General features: G+C 36.9%; 2 protein-coding genes across 2 annotated transcripts in view; one reads left to right on the plus strand and one right to left on the minus strand.

Annotated features, from left to right (window-relative positions):
* The first annotated feature begins 7,816 nt into the window (after nucleotides 1–7,816).
* On the plus strand, nucleotides 7,817–14,332 carry LOC140242235 (prefoldin subunit 3-like). The gene is made up of 6 exons (XM_072321978.1): nucleotides 7,817–7,930; nucleotides 9,069–9,193; nucleotides 10,189–10,255; nucleotides 10,778–10,876; nucleotides 11,517–11,655; nucleotides 12,374–14,332. The coding sequence occupies exons 1-6, from the start codon at nucleotides 7,832–7,834 to the stop codon at nucleotides 12,442–12,444; spliced, it is 600 nt and encodes a 199-aa protein (XP_072178079.1). The 5' UTR covers nucleotides 7,817–7,831; the 3' UTR covers nucleotides 12,445–14,332.
* Nucleotides 14,333–14,703: 371 nt separating this feature from the next.
* The window catches only part of LOC140243163 (probable ATP-dependent RNA helicase DDX10), a 39,697-nt gene continuing 33,071 nt past the window's right edge, over nucleotides 14,704–21,329 (minus strand). Inside the window, exon 16 of the mRNA XM_072322892.1 lies at nucleotides 14,704–16,888. Coding sequence (XP_072178993.1) covers nucleotides 16,702–16,888 — 187 coding nt within the window. The 3' untranslated portion in view covers nucleotides 14,704–16,701. The remainder of the gene's footprint in view (nucleotides 16,889–21,329) is intronic.

Here is a 21,329-nt window from a genome sequence, read left to right on the forward strand (position 1 = left end):
GTTCCTTAAACAAAATAAATAAATGAATAGAATATGTTTGTACAATTTACATGCATGCATACATACACATGACAATGAATGAATGAATGAATGAATGGATGAATGAATGAATGAATGAATGAATGAATGAATGAATGAATGAATGAATGAACAAATGAATGAATGAATGAATGAATGAACAAATGAATGAATGAATGAATGAATGAATGAACGAATAAATGGATGAATGAATGAATGAACGAATAAATGGATGAATGAATGAATGAGAGTGAGTGAGTGAGGGAGGGAATGATGGAATAAGAGAGGGAGGGAGTGAGTGAAGCCCAGCAGTACCATTTAGAGAGATGTTGGTGCTACACGTAGTAAGTGGTAGTAATTTGTGATATCGGTACAGTAGTTGCTGTGATGTAACAATGTTTCCCCAAATATCATAATAGATTAAATAAATACAGGAAGTTGCGTGAAACATTCCGTGAAAGTTTGTAGAAAATCAGACAGTCTGTTCAAATATTACAACTTTTTTTTTTCAGTTTTGGTGTAATCTACACTCAGCAAAAAAAGAAAGTAAACACTTTTTCGAGTTCAAAATTTTCATAGAAGATTTTCATGAAAGTCAATATATTTTATACCATATTAAAGGTAATTTAATTGGCTATCAATCTAGTAGGTCAGTATAAAAGGAAACTTTATGCATGAGTGAACACATTATCCTCCAAAGCACAAAAGTAAAAGTTGCAAAAATTGACATATTGTCTTTCATTTGCAAATGCCCTTTAAGACAATAATGATAAAAGACCAGTTTAACACAATGAGAGACACAAAGAAATGGCAAAAATAAGTTTATATTCTCTTAATCTCTTTATAAACTCAAACAAAATAAAAGTGGGAAACTTCAGGGTGGAAAATAAAAATTTTTACTGAACTAAAACTTCAAGTGACATAGGGAGTAAGGGCACGAAGATGATTAAATGAACAAAATATCTTTATTTTATTCATTCAATTTAGTAATTTAAGAATTCATAAGACAAATTCAAGAACCAAATATAATTTACAATTTTCCTAATTTGAATATTCAATTCAAAATTCTACCATTTTTGTTAATGTTGCTTATTCTCTCATTTCATGTGAATTTGGATTTGACAGAACATTCTTCATTTTCCTCCATTATTTTTAGCCTTTATTGATCTTTTGGGCTTTAAAGCATTTATAGAGATCATAGGTATATTTTTGCAACTGAATCCATGTTCATTATTGTGTCAAATTTGTCTTTTGTTCTTATTGTTACATGGAAGAGCATTTACGCATGAATGACAACTTGATCATTTTTGCAATTTTCACTTTTGTGCCTTGGAAGAGAAAAACAAAGGTGATCACCCATGCGTAAAGTTTTCCTTTTTATTGACTTATCAAGTTGATAGCCAATTAAATTACCTTTCATGTGGTATATAATACGTTAACATTTCACCAAGAATTCTATGAGTAATATAAACTTGAAAAAGTGTTTACTTTCTTTTTTTGCTGAGTGTATATATGCCACCCCTTCTAATTAGGTGATACAGTCTGGAGTACGATAAAAGGGAACCACCACCTTCACCCCTTGGTCATCTGTATCGAATGCGCATTTACGATTTTTCTGGAAAAGAGATATGATTTGGGGGGCTTAATTCGGGGAAAATTTTCATGAAATCATTGAAATAGGGGGTCTAATTAGTATGTTTCCTATTTATCTTTAATTAGAGGTAGTTTTCCAGGTTGATGAAAATGGATACATGGGTTTTCACATTTAAAATCTTTTCTTTTACATCAACAGACACCACCGTGCTAAAGTGCAGTATGTATGTGCATTTTCAAAATCTTGTATCCACAGTCTTCAGAAACGTCAGGAGCAAAAAACAAACACAGCAATCACTTCATGTGTATACTCCGAGGAGATCATTGATTCCTTTTTGGTGGAAACAACAGTGGCATGGAGATGTCATTCATCAGTAGCCTCGAATTATGCAATGATGTGATAAAGTGCAGTATTGTGTATTTTCAAAATCATGTCATAGTCTTCAGAAACATCAGGAGCACCCCCAAGAAATGGTGCTGGACCATGTGTTATTCTTTTCTACACATCACATGACCTGTTATATCTGAACAGCAGATGACTGCGTATTGTCAAACCGAGAGACAACAAAAAAAATACTGTGTTTAAAAATAAACATAGCAATCACTGATCACTGATTCCTTTTTGGTGGAAACCACAGTGGCATAGAGATCCCGATGTCATTCAGAAGCGTTGAATTGTGCAATGATGTGGTGGCGAGATCCTGGGTTTTGTAAAGTTTGAGAGGATTTCTTTTCTTTTTTTAATAAATCATCTTGTTTTGATATTGGATTTTACTTTTATTTGATTTTTTAAAAAAAGGAAAAAACGATTTGATTAAAGACAGTGTTTCAACGCAAGATACAATTGCAAAACAAATATTACAATTGCAGGATTCATAACAAAATCCCTCTGTAGGTATAAAGTTCACACGCACTCGGGCGCGTACACACCAATACGCCAACAAAAATCAGTTGGAGATTGACAGAGCAGAATGGATTTACCATTAACTATTTAAAGTTTTTTTTTTATTTTGTATAAAATGAGCAGTAAATTCCTTAAAACTCAGACAAATAAAGATTATTCCCTTAAAGATGGACGGAATCTTATTTCCGAAAACGGCTTCCGGCCACACGTGGGCATGATGGGGCGGCGTGGGCTCAAGATATCAGGCGGTGTCACACTACCCAAAATACCGAGATGTTACCGCACTGAACAAATCTAACAGCGGCACAAGATTTTCACATGTTACCATGGTACATGAGTTCATAATATGGTAGCAACAAAGGTCATTCGCCCATATGTGGCATTAATGTGGGCTATTAATAATCGAGCTATGATGGGCATCTATATTGTAATACCAACTCAGGTTGTCGCCGTAAATAACCGAGCACGATGCGTATCATATCAATTTGCCAATGTAACACGTCTACCGCATGTTAATTTTGATGCCTTGACGTGACTTGGCACCGTTTCGGTCGAAAAATCTTTGTACTGGTGATTATTTTTGTTCTAAACAACAAAATTCTGAAGTTTACAGATTTATACTTTCATCAACTACGACAACTCATGTTCAGTCAGAGGAACCGTGCATGTATGAGTTAGCAAGACGATTGATGATAATAAAGAAAGTATCCTCCTCAAGAAGTGATCTAACAAATTATTTTTATACCTAGACCAAGTTTTCAATCAATCGCGTGATGATCTAAAAAAAAAATGCACCTAATCTTGCAAAACTCACAGAAAGTTTTCATCGTTTTTTTTTTATATCGTAATGTTTATGCAAATGTCGATGGGTGCGGATGCGTGCGTGTTCGTTGGCGCGTGTGAGTGTGTGTGTGTGTGTGCGTGTGTGTGTGTTTGTGTGTCTGTGTGTGTGCGTGTGCGTGTGTGTGTGTGTGTGTGTGTGTCGTGTGTGTGTGTGTGTCGTGTGTGTGTGTGTGTCATGTGTGTGTGTGTGTGTGCGTGTGTGTGTGTGTATGGATGGTGTGCTTCTCTTTGCTGTCACTATACTTTTTCTATCTGTACAAATCCAATTAATTGAGTGGCCCCATGCACATACCGTTATTCTCTCACAGCTTGTCTTCTATAAATGGACCCCTCTTTTCCCCAAAATGCAATGATTTTGTTCAAACAGCTCAAAAAAGTTATGCAAACTACTAATTTTGTCTTTCCGCTGTCAGTATGATCGTGTATATTATTTTTATTACACTGACTTTCTGTAATGATATTGTTTAATAATGATATTATGTTCTATCTGGCAGTCAGCTTGATATGTTACTACATCTCTTTGAGAAAGTAAGAATAATAATTAGTTCGTGTTATTCATAATTTCCTGATAAAAAAAGGCAGTCAAGGCAAGCTATATGAAAGTGACGACGAATGCAATCAAAATGGTATTACTCGTTCAATTCAAGAGCAAAAGCTGAAACTATTTAATTATAACTCATTCCATTGCCCCTCAAGTGCCTGAATGAAAAATGATATTACATAACAATATGATGTTTTGATATATCTCTAAGAGATCATTTACATGTATATCATGTCGCCAAATCGCAGTCAGATACATTGAGACTCTTGAGAGAAGATCAAAGAAATGCCGCATGGCCGTGTAATTTTATGTGTTAAACAGGGTCAACCCAACGCATACATGGAACCATGATTTATTCATTGAATCTCTTGTTACGAATGTATATATATATATATATATATATATATATATATATATATATATATATATATATATTTATACTGATCCGAAGCCGCGGAAGCCTAATGTTACGATGAGCTGAAACAAATACGTTACTTAAACTTTGCTTCATTTAGAAAAAAGTAAATAAAAACAAAGCTCAGATGCTTTTGACTACTTAAGGTAATGATTGATCACACAACAGAAATTGTTGGAGGAAATGAATATTTTTGTAGATAACAGTGTGAGAACGGTAACGGCCCATCAGATACGTTACCATCAAACATGGCAGATACGTTACCAATAAAATGTATCGTGCAGCAAGGTTAACCGCGACGCGCTCTTGCGCGCGGATTTAACCGGTTGACAACGTGCTCTATATGACTTGCTAAGAGGACCTACAGTTCTAAGAGGTATTAAAAGTTTATTTGATAAAATCGGTTTTGAAATGGCCGATATATCCAAAATAAAGTAAAAGATTGAGGTCCTAACAAAATGTGATGGCTTTTCTACTTTTATTTGGACATCTTTCTTGTACTTTATTTTGGACATCTCAGTCATTTCAAAACCGATTTCATTAAATAAATACTTAATTCTTCTTAGAGTTGTATGCTCTTCCGTATTTCGTATTAGTAAATTTCACTTATCTTGCAAAAAGTTAAAACGTAAGTACTCATCTAAACCATAACTGTACTATCTCTTAGAATTGTGATATCTACAAAAAGGGCCGTCAGATATATACGTTACAAATTCATTTTATTTCTGCTTCGTTGTGTTTGTGTGTGTGTGTGTGTGTGTGTGTGTGTGTGTGTGTGTGTGTGTGTGTGTGTGTGTGTGTGTGTGCATGTTGTTTCACAATAACATAGAAGGACTTTAAGGGCTGAAGTGTGGTACCCACTTTTTTCAACTTCACAGCAAACGCAACTACCTACGGTCTTCCTTTGTTCATTATAATTTTGCATCTTATCTACATAAAATGGGGTTAAAGTATTATGATTAAAGTCAAGAGCACTTCCTTCGTTGCAGGTTTATGTTCTGAAAAATGACAATAGGATTTGATGTCTAACGTTTTGCATCAGGTATTTGAATCACATGTTTGAGTGATCGGGGTTTCATGTATAAATTGGTAGTTTATTGTGTCAATGAACATAAATATTTTGTCAGATACGTTACCATCGTTTATCAGTTCTTGAGACCCAATTAATTATAGACAGGAACAAAGGAAAATTGAATTCATGTGTATCATTTGCATAAATCTTTTCCAATTTCATTCTTACCGTCTTCCGAGTATCATAATAACAAAATTTCGGAACTATATCAGAAAAAAGTATGGATTTGGGCCTGCTTGGCTCTCGTATTTCACGTACATCTCAAATTTTTATTGAAGAGTTATAATCTTCTATCTATGACGAGAGCATTCTTTACGTTTAAAAGTAATCAGAAATATGTTTAGTAATTTAGAAATAATCATATTGTGATGTTCTTACAAGTTAAAATGAATATTCTTAGCGTGATTGGTGTTGGGTTTAAAATTGTATACTAACGGAATGTTTGATGCGTCAGATACGTTACCACACACCGTTATTCTTTCGATCCGAAATGTAGACTAACAAAGATGTTACCTGGCATTTGTTATTTATGAGAAGTATAATACTTGTTCATAAAGTTTCATACATAATCAATGAGATTATCGATATAATTCAAATTCAGGTAAAAAGTTAAATTATGGTAACATATTTTAAGCCAAAATATGTATTTGTTCTTGATTGTTATTTAGCCTTCACTGTATAAGTTACGATCATTTTTATTACTATAGATCAAGGCTGACTCCAAAATGTTTCCATGATGTTTGTAGATGTTTAAGCTTGTAGTTTTACATAAGCATAACCATTTTAAAGCAAGAAATAAGCAGACAACAGTTTTCTACGATGCTACCTCTGGTAACGTATCTGATATTTGGTTTAAACATGCAGAAAGGGACTCTCCGTTTGGAAATGTTTCCAGAAAAAAATATGGGCTCTCAAAAATCACCCATTGATTGTTTTGTATTCCTAAGGGATTAAAGTTTCTGAATTGATAAAAGATGAATGAAATCTCTGATGTTGAATTTTTGTAATTTGTACAACGGTAATTGCACACCAATATTTCGAAGAATGGCCCTCTAGTCCCACAAGACAGTGCGAGTCACGTGCTGTCTCCGCTGATCTCTATAAGTAACCATCTAAAGAAAGATCTAAAGATAGATAGGTACCGTACATGTAGAGATTTTTATCAGTGACTGCAAATTTAGTGACTCTATGGACTCGTTGAGTGGAGGCAGCCGCAAGAAGGCGGCGCCCATGTACCTTCACCACTCACAGTAACGCATTAGAAATTTGAAGTCAAATAAATTGTTCAAAGTACGCTTTCAACCTAATGTGACATAATTATAGTGCGAGAGATTGTTCCCTTCCTAAACGAACGCGGTGCCTCATTGTGGGTAGCATGATAATGTAATGTCATATGACACCAATCTTCTTATTACCTTTATACACAAATCAATCATTTAATGTAATACAGAAATACAATCTAACATCATCTCACCCACAGAAATACATTATGTATCAAAAATGGGAAAAAATATTAATAATAAATAAACTCAATTCTTATTATCATTATATGTCAGAAGTCTGATAGAAGAAGCCACTGACTTTAGGATTCCTGCGCATAATCCGAAAAAAAGTTTATTTTTTTATTATTATTTTTTTTTTACCAACAGGGCATGTTTTATTTTCTAATTCACTGAGATAAGCATCTTTGATGTAATGGTTATTCAAGTAATCCTTATAATTTTGTAATTTGTAATTTCCAGCACTTGCACCTGAGAGTGAAAAGTTTGATTTTGTGATATCAACGGAAAAAGTATATAATATGTTAATAATTTTAAAACATGATGAAATGGATGCTTTCCACAAAATTAATGTTTTGCTTTCCACAAAATTAATGTTTTGCTTTCCACAAAATTAATGTTTTTCTTTTCTTTCTGTTTTTTTTTTTTTTTATATATATATATATATAATTGACGGGCCATTCTGGTAAGCCTACCCAAGTTCACTGGTTGGATGAATTCCATAAATTGTAACATCGGGCAAACCTATGCATGATGCCGCTTTGAGGTACTTGTAACCAACCGACAAAAAAAAAAAGGAAAGAAAGAAAGAAAGAAAGATCACTATTGTACACCGTACTTTCTCTTGAAATTTGCAATGGGGGAGGGGGTGGTTCCCTGCAAACCCCGCCCTATACAAATGCAGTCTTTGCGAAAGATCATGGTTTCGCACATGTATTTGAAAATTGCGTGCATGTCATGTTTACACGCCGAAACATATTGAAATGGAATGAAATGAAGTCTTTCTACATTTGAATTCGAAAAAAAAAAAAAATCATGATGTCCCATGCATGTCTCCGGACGAGGTGAATTTTGTTGAGGAATCCACTCATTATACGCGAGGTATAGCGAGCTAGCTCACACATCTAGGTGGGGCTGATCCATTCTATCTGGAGGTGTGAGACCCATGCTGCAGTCGAACGTACATTCACACGTGGAAAAAATGGCCGGAGACAGTGACAACAGCGAGACACAGAGTGCTGGAATTCCAGAAGCGGTTTTTCTGGTGAGTAAATCTAAGGCTTTTCATGGATGATGTTTTGTTGTTATTGAGTTTTCACTGACAGTTTTAAGAGATATTAGATATTCCGAACTGTTTGCGTGAGGTGAGGTTTTACTAGGGAAGTAGTAGGTAGCTACTGTGTGCAGTAAACGTTCACTCTTGTCTGGCTCCAGCGGGAGCTTCACATGGACGGCGCGGACGCCTGCCTGCTGGGGATGGAGTGGCCGTGCGATTGCTATCCGCGAGCGAGGCGGGCTTGCCCGTTGTTGCCGACTCGCTGATGATAGCATGCCATGAATGATGAGTGATGTCGTGCACGCTGGTTCTGAGAGTTTCGGCGTAACATCACAACAAATCGAATTTTGAGGGTAGATCTTGTAGCGTTCCATGAGCTAGATTATGGTTGTTCCCTGTGGGTAATCATGGAAAGCTAAGGCCCTAAGTAAGGGAGGCTGATGTGAAGTTGAACTTCCTTTCTAACTAACGATAACTAGAACTCTACAGTAAAAGGAGACACCTAACAATTAGTTTGCGGTGTTGAAATTTTCGCGCATTTCTCGCGAACAGAAGCTTGCACGAAAAAACACGCGAATACTTTTGCGTGCTGTATGTTCCTGTGGTTGATGTCTTGATTCCGCGGAATTAAAAACACGCGAAACTCTTCTTGCCCTGCTGAGCGCGAAAAATTAGTCGCACGAAAATATCCATTTTTACAGTACCAAGAATAATGGATTTTGCTATGTGTGCATGGATTCTGTTACTACCTAATGATGCCAAATGGTTTGCTGTCCACTCATCCTAATTCTTATTTACCTTATATTATTATTATTAATATTTGAACTGATTTTGATAATTATGTGCTTCTTGATGCACACAGCATGCGTGATGTCTAAAGCTCAGCCCCCCCCCCCCCCCCCCCCCACTAGCCCCACCAGTAAAGTCCTCTATGTAACACTTTTAGTTAAGTTCTGGTACTGAACGTAATATGTAGAAATGAGGAGCATGTACAGATCATTTATTTCATGTAATCCTTGTAGCGGTCCACCATGAGAACAAACAAATTAAGCCACCGACTTTCTGTACTAATGGATGTCTTCTCACTCTCAGTATCACCTTTGACATTTGACCTTTGCACTTGCAGGAAGATGTAGAGAGCTTTATGCAGCAGCCCCAAAATGACTCAGCAGAAGCTGTCCTCAGACGACTGGAAGAGCAGCACCAGAAGTACAAATTCATGGAGATGAATCTCCTTCAGAAGAAAAGGAGGTATGTGACTTCAAGTCAAAATGACATTGAGAATGACATGTAGATGTATCATATCCAGTGTTTCTGTTTGCTTTGTGAGCTGATGAACTGTTGCATGAAAATTCCTTGAAAACTGTTATTGTATAGTGGCGGATTATCAGAATTTAAAATTTCTGGCGGACAGAGAAGGTGCAATTCAGTCAAACATATCATGGTGTTACTGATAACATTGCTTTGACTTGCCTGAATAAACATTTGGGCAAGGGCCCCATGCTTTTTAATGGGGAATGAAACCCAAATATGTGAATTAAATGAATGCAGCAATATTAGTAGAACACATCAGTGAAGTTTGAGGAAAATTGGACAATCCGTTGAAAAGTAATGAATTTCAAAGTCTTAGTGCTGTCATCGATGGATGAGATAAGACTACTACAGTTTGTGATGCCACACATGGGTAATGATAAAAAGAAAATATTAGAAGAATTCCACAAAATTTATTTTAATGGAAATTACACATTCCCTTAACTTGTTGCTGACAAGGGGTAATATTGTTTCCAAGGGGTAATATTGTTTCCAAGAGAGAAGTTAATAGGCAAGTGCTCTTTCAGTGTACTAGACAACTGAAAATATTTTGAGTTCGTAAAGCATGAATTTATCAGTGGGTGAGAAGACTACTACAGTTTGTGAAATAACGTATGGACAAAGATATAAAGAGAATTCCACAAAATTTCATTTTTATGAAAAGTACACATTCTGGTGCGAGTTTCTTCACTTTGTCTCCCTCTACAAATTAAATTTGTTAAGATCGCAACTGCAGATCAGCACCTGAACCTTCACCCCTCTGAATAATATCTTTCTTTCAGTACACATTCCCTCAACATGTTGCTGGGAGAGGGGTTACATTGTTTCCCCCACTTTCAGAGAGAAGTTTAATTGTCAAATGCACTTTCAGTATGCCAAACAACTGAAATATATTGAGTTTGTAATCGGTGGTCTCATAAATTTTCTTGTTGCAGATTGAAAGGGCAAATACCTGACATCAGAACAACACTTGACAGTGTGAAACACCTTCAGAGTAAACAGGTATTAAGTTTCTTCATCTCTTTCCTTTTTTCCCCCCTTCCTTTAGATAAAGTCAATTCACAGACAAAATGTTTTGCCAATTTTATGTCAATATCTAAATTCTTGATACCACTTGAAGGACCAAGTTTTTAGTCATTTTGCTTCTTTTTTTTTTTTCCATCTAATGTGTCGATTATTGTGATGAGTGTTCAGTTCCCCTGAAAGTTGGTGCACTGTATATTTTGTGAGTGGTCGAATTCATGATCAAGAACCACATTGATGGAATGAGAGAGAGAGAAAAAAGAAGACATTATCTCTTTTCAAGAGAACATTTTGCAAGTTCCGACCTCGAGACAATAAATACTGTTTATGTTTAACATTTATGTCTTATGGGAAGCAATACTTGTGTGAGTTGATTGCGGCTTTTCATTGACTTGCAATTGCAATTCATGAAAATAAAAGCACTGCTTTTGCACTATTGTTCATTGACTGGTGGTGTTTTCTAGACAGTGTCTCCGTTCTGTCTCTTCTAACCCATTCCAGGGATCTGGTGAACAGCTCTCCACTCAGTTTCTGCTCTCGGACCAGGTGTATGCCAAGGCTAGCATTCTACCAACAAATAAAGTTTGCCTGTGGCTAGGGGTAAGCAGAAACGGTCCTGAATGAGACATAAGTATATATGCATAAAGGAATCCAATTTGGTTTGAAGACTGTTGTCTGGACTGCCAAAGTCTGCTTGCTTTATACTATAAGCAGATCTTGTATCCATGCAGTGTGAGGACAGCATGAAAAACATTTTAAAATTTGTATATCACTTTTGATGCCAATTTTGTTTTGATCCTTTCAAAATTTGTACATCACTTTTGATGCCAATTTTGTTTTGATATGTATGTAACAGGAATTACATGCATAAATGCAAAAAATGGCATACATCATCAATTTCATTTTCATCAAGAGGCTGTGCCATGAGCTTAACCATGAGCTTATCCTCAACTATGAGCTTATCCTCAAAGTTAAGGATCATCATCTGAATGTTAATACTTGTCTGGAATTCCCCTTTAAGTTGACAACTCACTGTGGGATTTTAAAGTTCCTGTCTCTCTCAAATTGGCAAGTTTTGTAGTATCATAGCTAACAAGATGATGATTTTTGCAGCAAACCCCCAGGAACTTCAAGGGCTGAAGTGGTGCCTCTGCCTTTCCAAATCGTGATCATAAAAACCTTCATTGTATTGTGATGTCACCAACAGTATTGTTAACACAGAGGTGTTTGTACATTGCAGGCTAATGTGATGCTGGAGTATGAGCTGTCGGATGCCGAGGCCCTCCTCTCCAAGAACCTGAAGGCTGCCACAGAGAACCAGATCCAGGTCGACAAGGACCTGGACTTCCTTCGGGACCAGTACACAACCACTGAAGTCAGTATCCTTTGACCAAAGTTACCCTCGGATGTAATTTTCTGGCAATCTTCCATGGAGGTGTAAGCATTGCATTTTAGTTTATTGTTTCACCTTTGTGCAAGCCATTGGTTTCCACTTTATTTCACAGTGTTAGTGTCCCCACATTCTGCAAACATGAGGAGATATCATCAGGGGGCATGGAACACTCTTTTGAATTTTAACCCCCCCCCCCAAAAAAAAAACAAACACAAAACACAAAACACAAAACAAAACAAAACAAAACAAACAAACAAATAGATAAATAAATATAAATGAATAAATAAATACTCTCAAATAATTAAAAAAAAATATATATATATATATTTTAAAGCAGTATTGCAAAAAACACTCCACCAATTACTTTCTGAGGATTTCGCCCCAGAGGGTACCATTGATCCTTCATGCCACCATGGGCACTACCCTTGTTTGGGAGTTTACTTCAGAAGAATGTGATATGAATTGACATTTCATTCAAGACATGTTTTGTGTGCCTGTTTTCATAAGGCATGTCTACAGGTAACTCTAATCAAATGGAGGAGTTGTGGACTTTACTCTGCAATAAGTATGCTTCTTGCACAGCCTGTACACCATGTACTAGTACCTTGATCCACATTCAGCCGGGTCTACCTAAATTTGAATCTCTTACGTTGCGTTACTTTCAAAGTGACCCTTAGTAACCCTTGACCACCTGTGATCTTCAGACATGGCTCGAGTGTACAACTGGGACGTAAAAAGGCGCCAGGCAGCATCATCAAAGGGTTCGTCGTCATAGCTACAGTACAACGTTAATTTAGGCAATATACATAGTATAAATATGTGCTTTGTAATGTTCATATGCTTGTGCCCCCTCTGTGATGTGCGTGCGTGGACAGACATGCACATTATCTTGTCTATGCTTGTGACAATACCTTTTTTTAAATTTCGCCGTCGTTTCATCTTTTTATTTTGAAATGGGGGAAGGGCTCTATGGTTCAGCTCCCGAAGTGTGTACAATCAGCTGTTTGTATACCGATTTCAGCAGCTCCAGATATCAAAACAATTGCTATACAGTGAAACCGTATTGTAGCAAGGTCGGATGTAAGCAAGATACTCGGTATGAGGTAATGTTGCGGGTCCCATTCCTTTGATATTTTTTTTTGTTTTCATTCCTGATATAACAAATACCCGATATAGCATGGAAATTTCAGTGATCCCAGGCAGCTCGTTATTAGCACGGTTCCCCTGTATCAGCAGGAATTTCCATCTCCCTCTCTTGCAGCCTGTGTCTTATCTCTCCACACTAAGTTAATGGAGTTGATACCGCCTTAATCAATTTTCCCCAATTATGGTCTCATGTTTGCTGTGAACATTGATGAAGGTAAGGTAGGGTTTCAGTTTTGTACTTTCATGGTTCATAGATGTACACACAAATGCATTGATAATGAATGTATGTGAAAGTCACATTAATGAAAAATAGTAACAAAGCAGCTATATCTTGCAGAAGTTGTGATAGTGAAAATAATTTTTTATTTATAAAAAAAGAAAAGAAAGCCGAATTGGACGTGAAAAATGATAAACTGTACATCAACATCATTTCCACAACATCTACATCACATTTCATGCAGTGAATTTGGAACTGGAATTGAAAACAATTGTATTAAGTCTTGGATCTCTGTGGACATACCGTATCACTTCTATGATAGAAATTACCAAAAAAGGAAATAAGCATTTGTATAATTACAGTGAAAAATAAGTCGGATATTTAAAGGTTAAAACAATGATGGATCATGTTTGGCTGTACAATTGCGACCATGAATAGAGATCGTACTTGCAAGTTAACCATCCTTAAAGGCATAATTTACCTTTTGCAGATGAAACAAAAACCCAGTATTAGTGCTTTAGAAAAAATCTAAAATGTGAGTTAGGGTTAGAAACAATCACTGTAAAAATCTGAATCCATATCATTGATGTTAATTATTGTTAAATGCGCAAAATGTGAACAATAATTATAATGAAAATGTTTCCAGACTAAACCGTCTACAGTTATGGTTTATTAAGAAAAATACTGATGCCTCCTTATATGTTAGGCTTTATTGCAAAAAAAAAAGAAGAAATTGTATGGTAGGATGTTTTGTGATACAACAGACCTACACATATGCATCAAATGTGATATCTTCAAAAGTTTTTAAATCACTGCTCCCAAAGGTAAACTGGACCTTTAAAAGGGTGTCGATGTTTCTATTAAAAGCTAAGAGGATTGATGGATCCTCTTTTTGACAAAGTTTAACAAACTGCATGGACTTGATAAAATATCAGTTTTAGTCACATTGGTGACATTTGTTTTGCCAAGGCAGTTAATTCACATGATCTTCACAATTTTGGATAGGCTACAAACGGTCGTTACAACACAGTCACTCCAGCCCTTGTATACCTATGCTTTACTTGTTTGATGAAAATAATTGAAGTTAAGCCACTTGATCTCAATCACTTGCAAGTGGTATTATACATGTTTTGAGGAATCATACTCTGTTCAAAGTAAAAAATGAGTGCGTGTTATATGTGAACAAAAATTCATTTGTCCTACCTTTTTTCTTTTTTTCTTGCTGTGTATTATCTATTTCATTGTCTTGCATTTGTATATGAGCCCATGTGTTTGAATAAATATGCTGTGTAAATATATACCATGATAATTGAGTCATTTGGCTACTTGTATACTCTGTGTAGTATAGGCTTATCTTGTTAAATGTTAGTATTATGCTCTGTATTACACAAGTTATGGTCATACTTGTCGCAGATTGACTGTGTGTGGTCACCATACATACCTACATTATGGAGACACATGAGGAATTACGACTTTCTCTACATTGAATGTCACGCACCACAAATGGAAGTTAAGGGCTTATGATCTTCACTCCTTTCACCTAACATGAACATGATACAGTGCACAGACAAGCAGTCAATCAGACTGAACATTGAATACACCAAAGTCCTGGTGTACAACAACATTTCACACACATGGGACAAAGAAAAAGAATGTGAGATATCACCTGGTTTTAGCAAAATTTATTATGAGCACAACACATAAAGTCCATTGATACAAATAATGGAGCCCGACTGTGTAACAGTGAATGGTGTGCTTCTGAAAAGTTTGTGGAGAAGCACATGTACACTGTATTTGATTTGAATAAAAATCCACCATACAGAATTTTCAAACAAAACCCAAAAATTAAAAGAAGGTTCACTTTCGCCTACACCTTCAACACCGGTCTGGTAAAGCTGCTTTCTACACATATTCTGCATGTGTGAATTATTCTAGGTGTGTGTGTGTGTGTGTGTGTGTGTGTTTGTTTGTTTGTTTTGGGTTTTTTTTTAGATTAAAGTGTACTGTAGAACTTTGACCAAAAGTTCTTGCAGACATGGAATATTCAGACTAATTGTGCCAAGATTGCGACTTGATCCATTTTGTAGGAACAGTGCATTTTAATAGGCATACAGACAACCACACCAAAACTTCACCAGCATTAAAAGCAGTCATCTGCAATGTAACAATTTACAGGTACAGAGTTCTACGCAAGTGTGAAGTTCTAGATTCAGGTACAGTTGTATCTGCATGCATCGATGGCTCATATTGTTAACAAATCAATGTGGCTGACAAGTCTTAAAGGTAGGGAATCCCATTTGCATGCCTTAAATGAAGAGTTGTATTAATACAGTGGTATGTTGAAGAGAGTATCATTTTAGAAACTCCCATAAAGTATTGAAAGTGGAAGGTAACATTTAGTACATTTTTATTGACCGTTAGATTTTGAATTGAATTTTTTTCGGGGCTCACCGTAAATTTCAGTACATTACTAGGCTACCTTTGCAGAACCATGCACTGCATGTGTGTCTATCATGTATATTTTGTGAAGAAAGTTCATCCAAACTTACAAACATTTCTATATACATTCTTGCCACACACTCTATATGTTATTACATCAGCTCTTATACTTTTAGATTTGTGTTTATAGATAAAAGATACAGAAGACTGCAACAAAAAGGCTTAAGTGTGGCTGACACACAGAACTACTGAGTAGTTGAGTTTTGTGCATTATTCAAATTGTAGATAAATGTTGACTTCCAAATTTCTCAGCAGTGGCCTAAACAAGTCCCCTGAGGTTCATATTTAATGTTTTGCTGCATTTTGGGAGGTCTGTAAAAGGTATCCCCTACCTTTAATCAATTGGTGTTTTGGGGAGGGGGATGGGATATACAGTATGAAGAATGTGGTATATTCAAACTCTTACATAAAATGAAAAGGATCAATGAAGATATTTCATTACTGAATAAAAGATTGCTGAAACAAATGCTGTCAAAGCAAGAGTAACTTGTAATGGTGGGGATTACAACTCTTCAAAACTGTATTGTAGTTATTTCTGTCATTAAATTTTCCACTTCACTGCATTGTGGGAAGGAAAAGGTAGTAATTTCATAACTGATCATTTCAGTACTCTACATAGTGATAAATTTTATAATCATTTTAAAAACTACAGGGGGACATCATTATAACAAGGTTGGATAGAGCAATGTAACTGATAAAACAGGGTTATTTCATAGGTCCCATTCCTTTTATTTTCTTGTGCTTATATCTTTGATGTGACAAGGTAACTATAATGAGGACATTTCAATGGTCCAAGCAGTTTTGTTATAATGAAGTTCCCCTGTGTTGTTCCTGATTGAATTGCTCCAGAAACAGACACTAAAATCTTTGCAAAAATCAGTGCCATATTCAGGAAATATCAGTAGAAGCTAGTCATACCAGGATCTATGTCTTCCCATGGCAACTAAGACAACAGAAGACTTGTGTTAATTTAAAATGTCCATAGAATTTCTCTTGTACAGTTCAGCAATGCCACCCAGTCATCAAATTGTACACGTGTACCTGCATTGGACCCATCGCTGCCAAAGATAAAGGCAACCATGCAAATGGCAATTACATTTTGGGTCAGCAGTCTTGTAAGAGATAATGATATCCTCTTCTAACATCATGGAAAGCTCCTGAACACACGTCCTAGAGTCTGTTTGAAGACAACATGTGCAAAGCGAGTTGTTCATCGTCCTGTAATGACATCCCGGTATCCATGGGAACGCCTTCCTCCTCTTCCTCAAAAGATATCTTCCGCTTCTTCTTCTTCTTCTTTCCTGTGTTTTCTTTGCTTGATTTCCTCTTTGAAGGTTTGCTGCTTTGTTTGGCAGGTCTGTGGTGCATGAGAAGAGTCAAGAGTCTTGATCAGAAATAATAATTATGAAAATATATTATCAATTACTGTAAATCTGTTCTTCATCACAGTAATGGTTTGCTCTGTTTTGACCACAACAGAATTACGAGAAAAAATTCAAAGAAATAACCCACTGCAAGATACCATGACTGCAATGCACTCATTTGTGAAATGCTCAGTGCCTATGTACAGTACAAGATGAATGTCAAAATGAGCACAAAAAAAAGAAAAAGAAAAAAAAAAGAGTAAACAGATCTTCAGCATTATCCATTAAGGCACAACAGAAAAACTGTGTTAGGGAGATATCTTCGTCGCGACGATATGAGACAAAAGATCGTCGCCAATCGTCCCCGACGATCCAAATTTTGGGCCTCATGTGCTCATTACTGCGCTCTTCTTGGCTCATTATAAATATCAACAAAAGATGGTTCCGACGAGTCGGAACGAAGTCGTCTCTTTTCGTCGCGACTAATCAATTAAGGAGGTCTTTTGTCGATCGGCGAAGCGTTTCAGTGATTGTTCAAACGTCGCACATCGTCCCCGACGACTGCGTATTCAACTTGACTAACCGTTTTGTAAAGGTTTTGGTGATGGTTTCGCGTCGCTCATCGTCCCGACGATTGACCATTGAATTTAAATCACCGTTCCGTGGCGAGTTTGTTAATCCATAATTGTTCAAACGTCGCACTTATCGTCCCGACGATTGTCCATTCAACTTGAATCACTGGTCAGAGACGCGTTTAGTAATTGTTAAAGCGTCGCGCATCGTCCCTAGGCTTGCCCATTGAACTTAAATCACCGTTTGGTATGAGTTTGAAACGTCGCACATCGTCCCGACGATTGCTCATTCAATAATAGAAATTGCTCGATGCTGAGGTGTTTATTTTTTCTAACATCGCGAGTGATCCCGACGATTGCCCATTGAATTGAAATTGTCGTTCAATGATTGCCACCAGGGTAATTCATCTTCTATGAAGCCTTGCTCTCATGTTTGCCATACTTGTCTGTAAACAATACAAAAACATCGTAACGAGATCCGATGGCTGTCAGACTCCCGAAATTCTTGAATGAATCATGAAAAAAAAAGTGATGAACGTACATTATTATCTTTCCACAAATCCAGAGCTTGAAAGAAAACATCCGGCATTTATTTTATCAACGTACGGAATTCAATATCATTGTTATTCATTTCCGAACGTCAAAGCAAATTTCCGACACTTATATTAACATCTTTCAGAGCTGAATGTTATTGCTATTTACTTTCGAACGCACAAGCAAATACCCGGCATTTATTTTATCATCGTACGGAGTTGTATATCATTAGTAGTCATTTCCGAACGTCAAAGCAAACATGCGATATTTATTTAATCACCGTACGGAGTCGAATATTACTGTTATTCATTTCCGAACGCAAAATCGAATTTCTGACATTAATTTTAGCACCGTACGGAGCTGAATCTTACCGTTATTCAAATCGAAAAGTATAAGCATCCTTGGTATAAGCAAACATCCGACATTTATTTTAGTACCGTACGGAGTCGAATATTACCGTTATTCATTTCCAAAAATAAAAACAACATCTGACATTGAATTTTATTTTAGCATCTTATACGGAGTCGACTGTTACCGCTGTCCATTTCCAAAAGTAAAGGCAAACATCAGACTTTTTTTGGTGGCCCGACGTGCGTTTTTGGTGGCCCCGGTCCACCGAGCCACCGTTAGTGTCGAGCCCTGGTGTACACCTCACTAACCTCAGCTTGTTGGGGAAACTTATACTGCCATACGAGGGGAGATGCTTTCATCTCTTCTAGAGAGCTTCCCTATGAGCGAATGAAAATCTTTGTTTGGCATTTTCATTTCTATACTCCATAATCATTCGTTGTTTCCAAACATTTTCATGATGTCGGTATTTCAATATCATAATATTTTTCTTAATGTATTTCATTTTTATTCCTTGACCAAAGTCAGTATGTCCGCCACAAGTACGGTAATCGCTACGTTTCGCGCAGTGCAATATGTGCCGAAGTGCGAAACACGTGGTTATCAAGTTCAATGAAACGCGCCGTCCATGCGTGCTTCTTGTTTGGTTTCGTAGTAGCTCCGTGGTTACGGCAAAGACAATAAACGGAGGAGGCACTCCGTATATTTTTTTTTTCGTTTACAGTAAACAGTTTACATTCGATACAAATAAATTAATAGTCACGTCTTTTACAGTTTGATGATCGCCAAGTAGGGAAGAAGTATCTAGAGGAACTTCTCAGTTGATATGTCCGTGATGTTCATTCTAATTTTCACACGCAGTGGTACGCAGATTTCATGAGTGTGAAATCGAAAGAAGTTTCAATATATGTTGCCATGATATTGTGTAGGCCTACTGTTGTGTAATTGGGTAGGTATAGCTCTTACACTATAAACTTCAGCTTGTTGCAGCGGCATCTAGGAAAGCGATGTTTTCTTCGGCATTCGGGACCTTTTTTATATCATCATTATTTTTTTTGACACGTGATTTGAGTGTAAGTATGAAGCGACGAATAACCCCTTTGTTTTGTTTTGGTGTTAACATTAATGTGTAATACACCAATACTGTTCAACGTGTGTTTTTTTTACTGTTAAAGAAGCCAAGATAATGCGACATTTTAATAGAATTATGCCGTTCGGTCGGTTTACAGACTGCTTATAACCTGAAATAGTTGCAGTGCGCGCATTTTTTTTTTTTTTGGGGGGGGGCACCTGTTTTCGCAGAAATTTACACTAGAAGGGTTGTTAGTTTTTTTTTTCTTCTGCCATTATTTCCTCTGATATGATTTGTCGTGGCCATTAAGTTAGTTTCAACCTAAAAGATACGTGTCACGTAGGTCTATTGGTTGCCAGCACGCATTTATCTGACTTGTTGTGCGGTTAAGTCTGTTGTTGTTGTTGTTGTTGTTGTTGTATTTTATCATTCATGGGAGGGGGCAAACAAGAGTGAGAAATGAGGGAGAGGTGAAATCAGAACAAGGAAACATCTGTTCATTTAGCTGTCACTTATGCCAGCAGTAGTAATTGTCATCACCATTGCTATTCAGATCAGTTTTATAGTCATATCCTATAACATTCAATACACGACTATCATCATCATGACATGAGAGAGAGAGAGAGAGAGAGAGAGAGAGAGAGAGGAAAAAAACCGCCACCCGTTCAAGGGCGTATACAAAGCAAACGAATCGCAAAGTATTCAGTAGATCAACGGGGGGGGGGGGGCGTTTCATCAACGAGTTCGTCGGAGGTTTTCACCGACAAATTTGCCATCAGCCAATCAGACGCAAGGATTTCAGTAGCTTTTAACAGTTGTCAGTGTAAATCACTGACAAAAAGTTTCATGAAACGGTCCCCAGGAAGGTGGATTCATGGTACAATATTCCGTATGGCATACCAGCAATACAAACAGACACGTTACTGCAAAATAAATGATAGAACACAGCAAGAGAGCAGGCTAGAATCAAACCTCCTTTTGTAGGAAAGTCCAACAAAAGTCTTACAACATACCTGTAATAGGGGATTCACACGTACACAAATTAGCATGTTACAGAACTCAATTTTTGTTACCCTTTAGCAAACTCCAGTCTTTTGCACATGTGGACACACACACACACACACACACACACACACACACACACACAGAAAATTAGTGCGAACCAGTAGCGCGATGCATAACCTCAGAAATCTTGCTGATATTTCTGAATGAGCGCGGTATTCGCCCCGGCAGTACTTGAACGGTCGGGTTTAGAAACTTGATTGAGTTCTTTTATTCTCATCATTAACAACAGCGTGCACCACACCACTGTGAGGCACAAGAACAATAGTTTCATCGATTGGCAATTAGCGGGTTAATTTCTGTACGTGTGAACGGTTGCAAAAAAAGCAAAAAAAAAAAAAAAAACCTCAACTTTCCGAGGGTGGCTGGAGCGTCTGAACCAAAAAGTGTACAATCCTCGCGTGCACGCTCTTTTGTCTGAGAAGTTGGAAAAAAAACCTCGAGTATTGGAGCATGTTCAGTAACGCGCTATTTTGCACATCGTGAAGGCGGGTATTGATATATCAGACTCAGCATGGGGGGGGGGGGGGGTGATGAAATCTAGCATTAAAAGAATGAACTACACTGACATACTAAAAATGATAAAACTGGACATGAAGTTCATGACCTCTATCCGAGTGCCTCGGACACGGGAAGTACTATGCATGTATCTACAAGCTACATTAAAGTAAAGCATGATATAATCATAAACGCTGCGATTCGAAGTGTTCTTCTGTTTTGCTTTCAGCAATAACCAAAACTGTATTTTTACGCTCGATTCACAGTGGAGCACTAAATAAATCAAGTGTATAATATTAATACTAACTCTTTAACTCTTTATGTGCCACGTTCGCACCTCCGACTCAG

The sequence above is a fragment of the Diadema setosum genome, chromosome 19, assembly GCF_964275005.1.
Source record: "Diadema setosum chromosome 19, eeDiaSeto1, whole genome shotgun sequence".
NCBI classification, from domain to species: domain Eukaryota; kingdom Metazoa; phylum Echinodermata; class Echinoidea; order Diadematoida; family Diadematidae; genus Diadema; species Diadema setosum.

Coding starts and splice junctions, on each gene's coding strand:
- LOC140242235 (XM_072321978.1), top strand. CDS start 7,832: ATGCTGCAGTCGAACGTACATTCACACGTGGAAAAAATGGCCGGAGAC. Junction 10,256..10,777: donor AACACCTTCAGAGTAAACAG/GTATTAAGTTTC, acceptor AACCCATTCCAG/GGATCTGGTGAACAGCTCTC. Junction 11,656..12,373: donor GTACACAACCACTGAAGTCA/GTATCCTTTGAC, acceptor TGTGATCTTCAG/ACATGGCTCGAGTGTACAAC.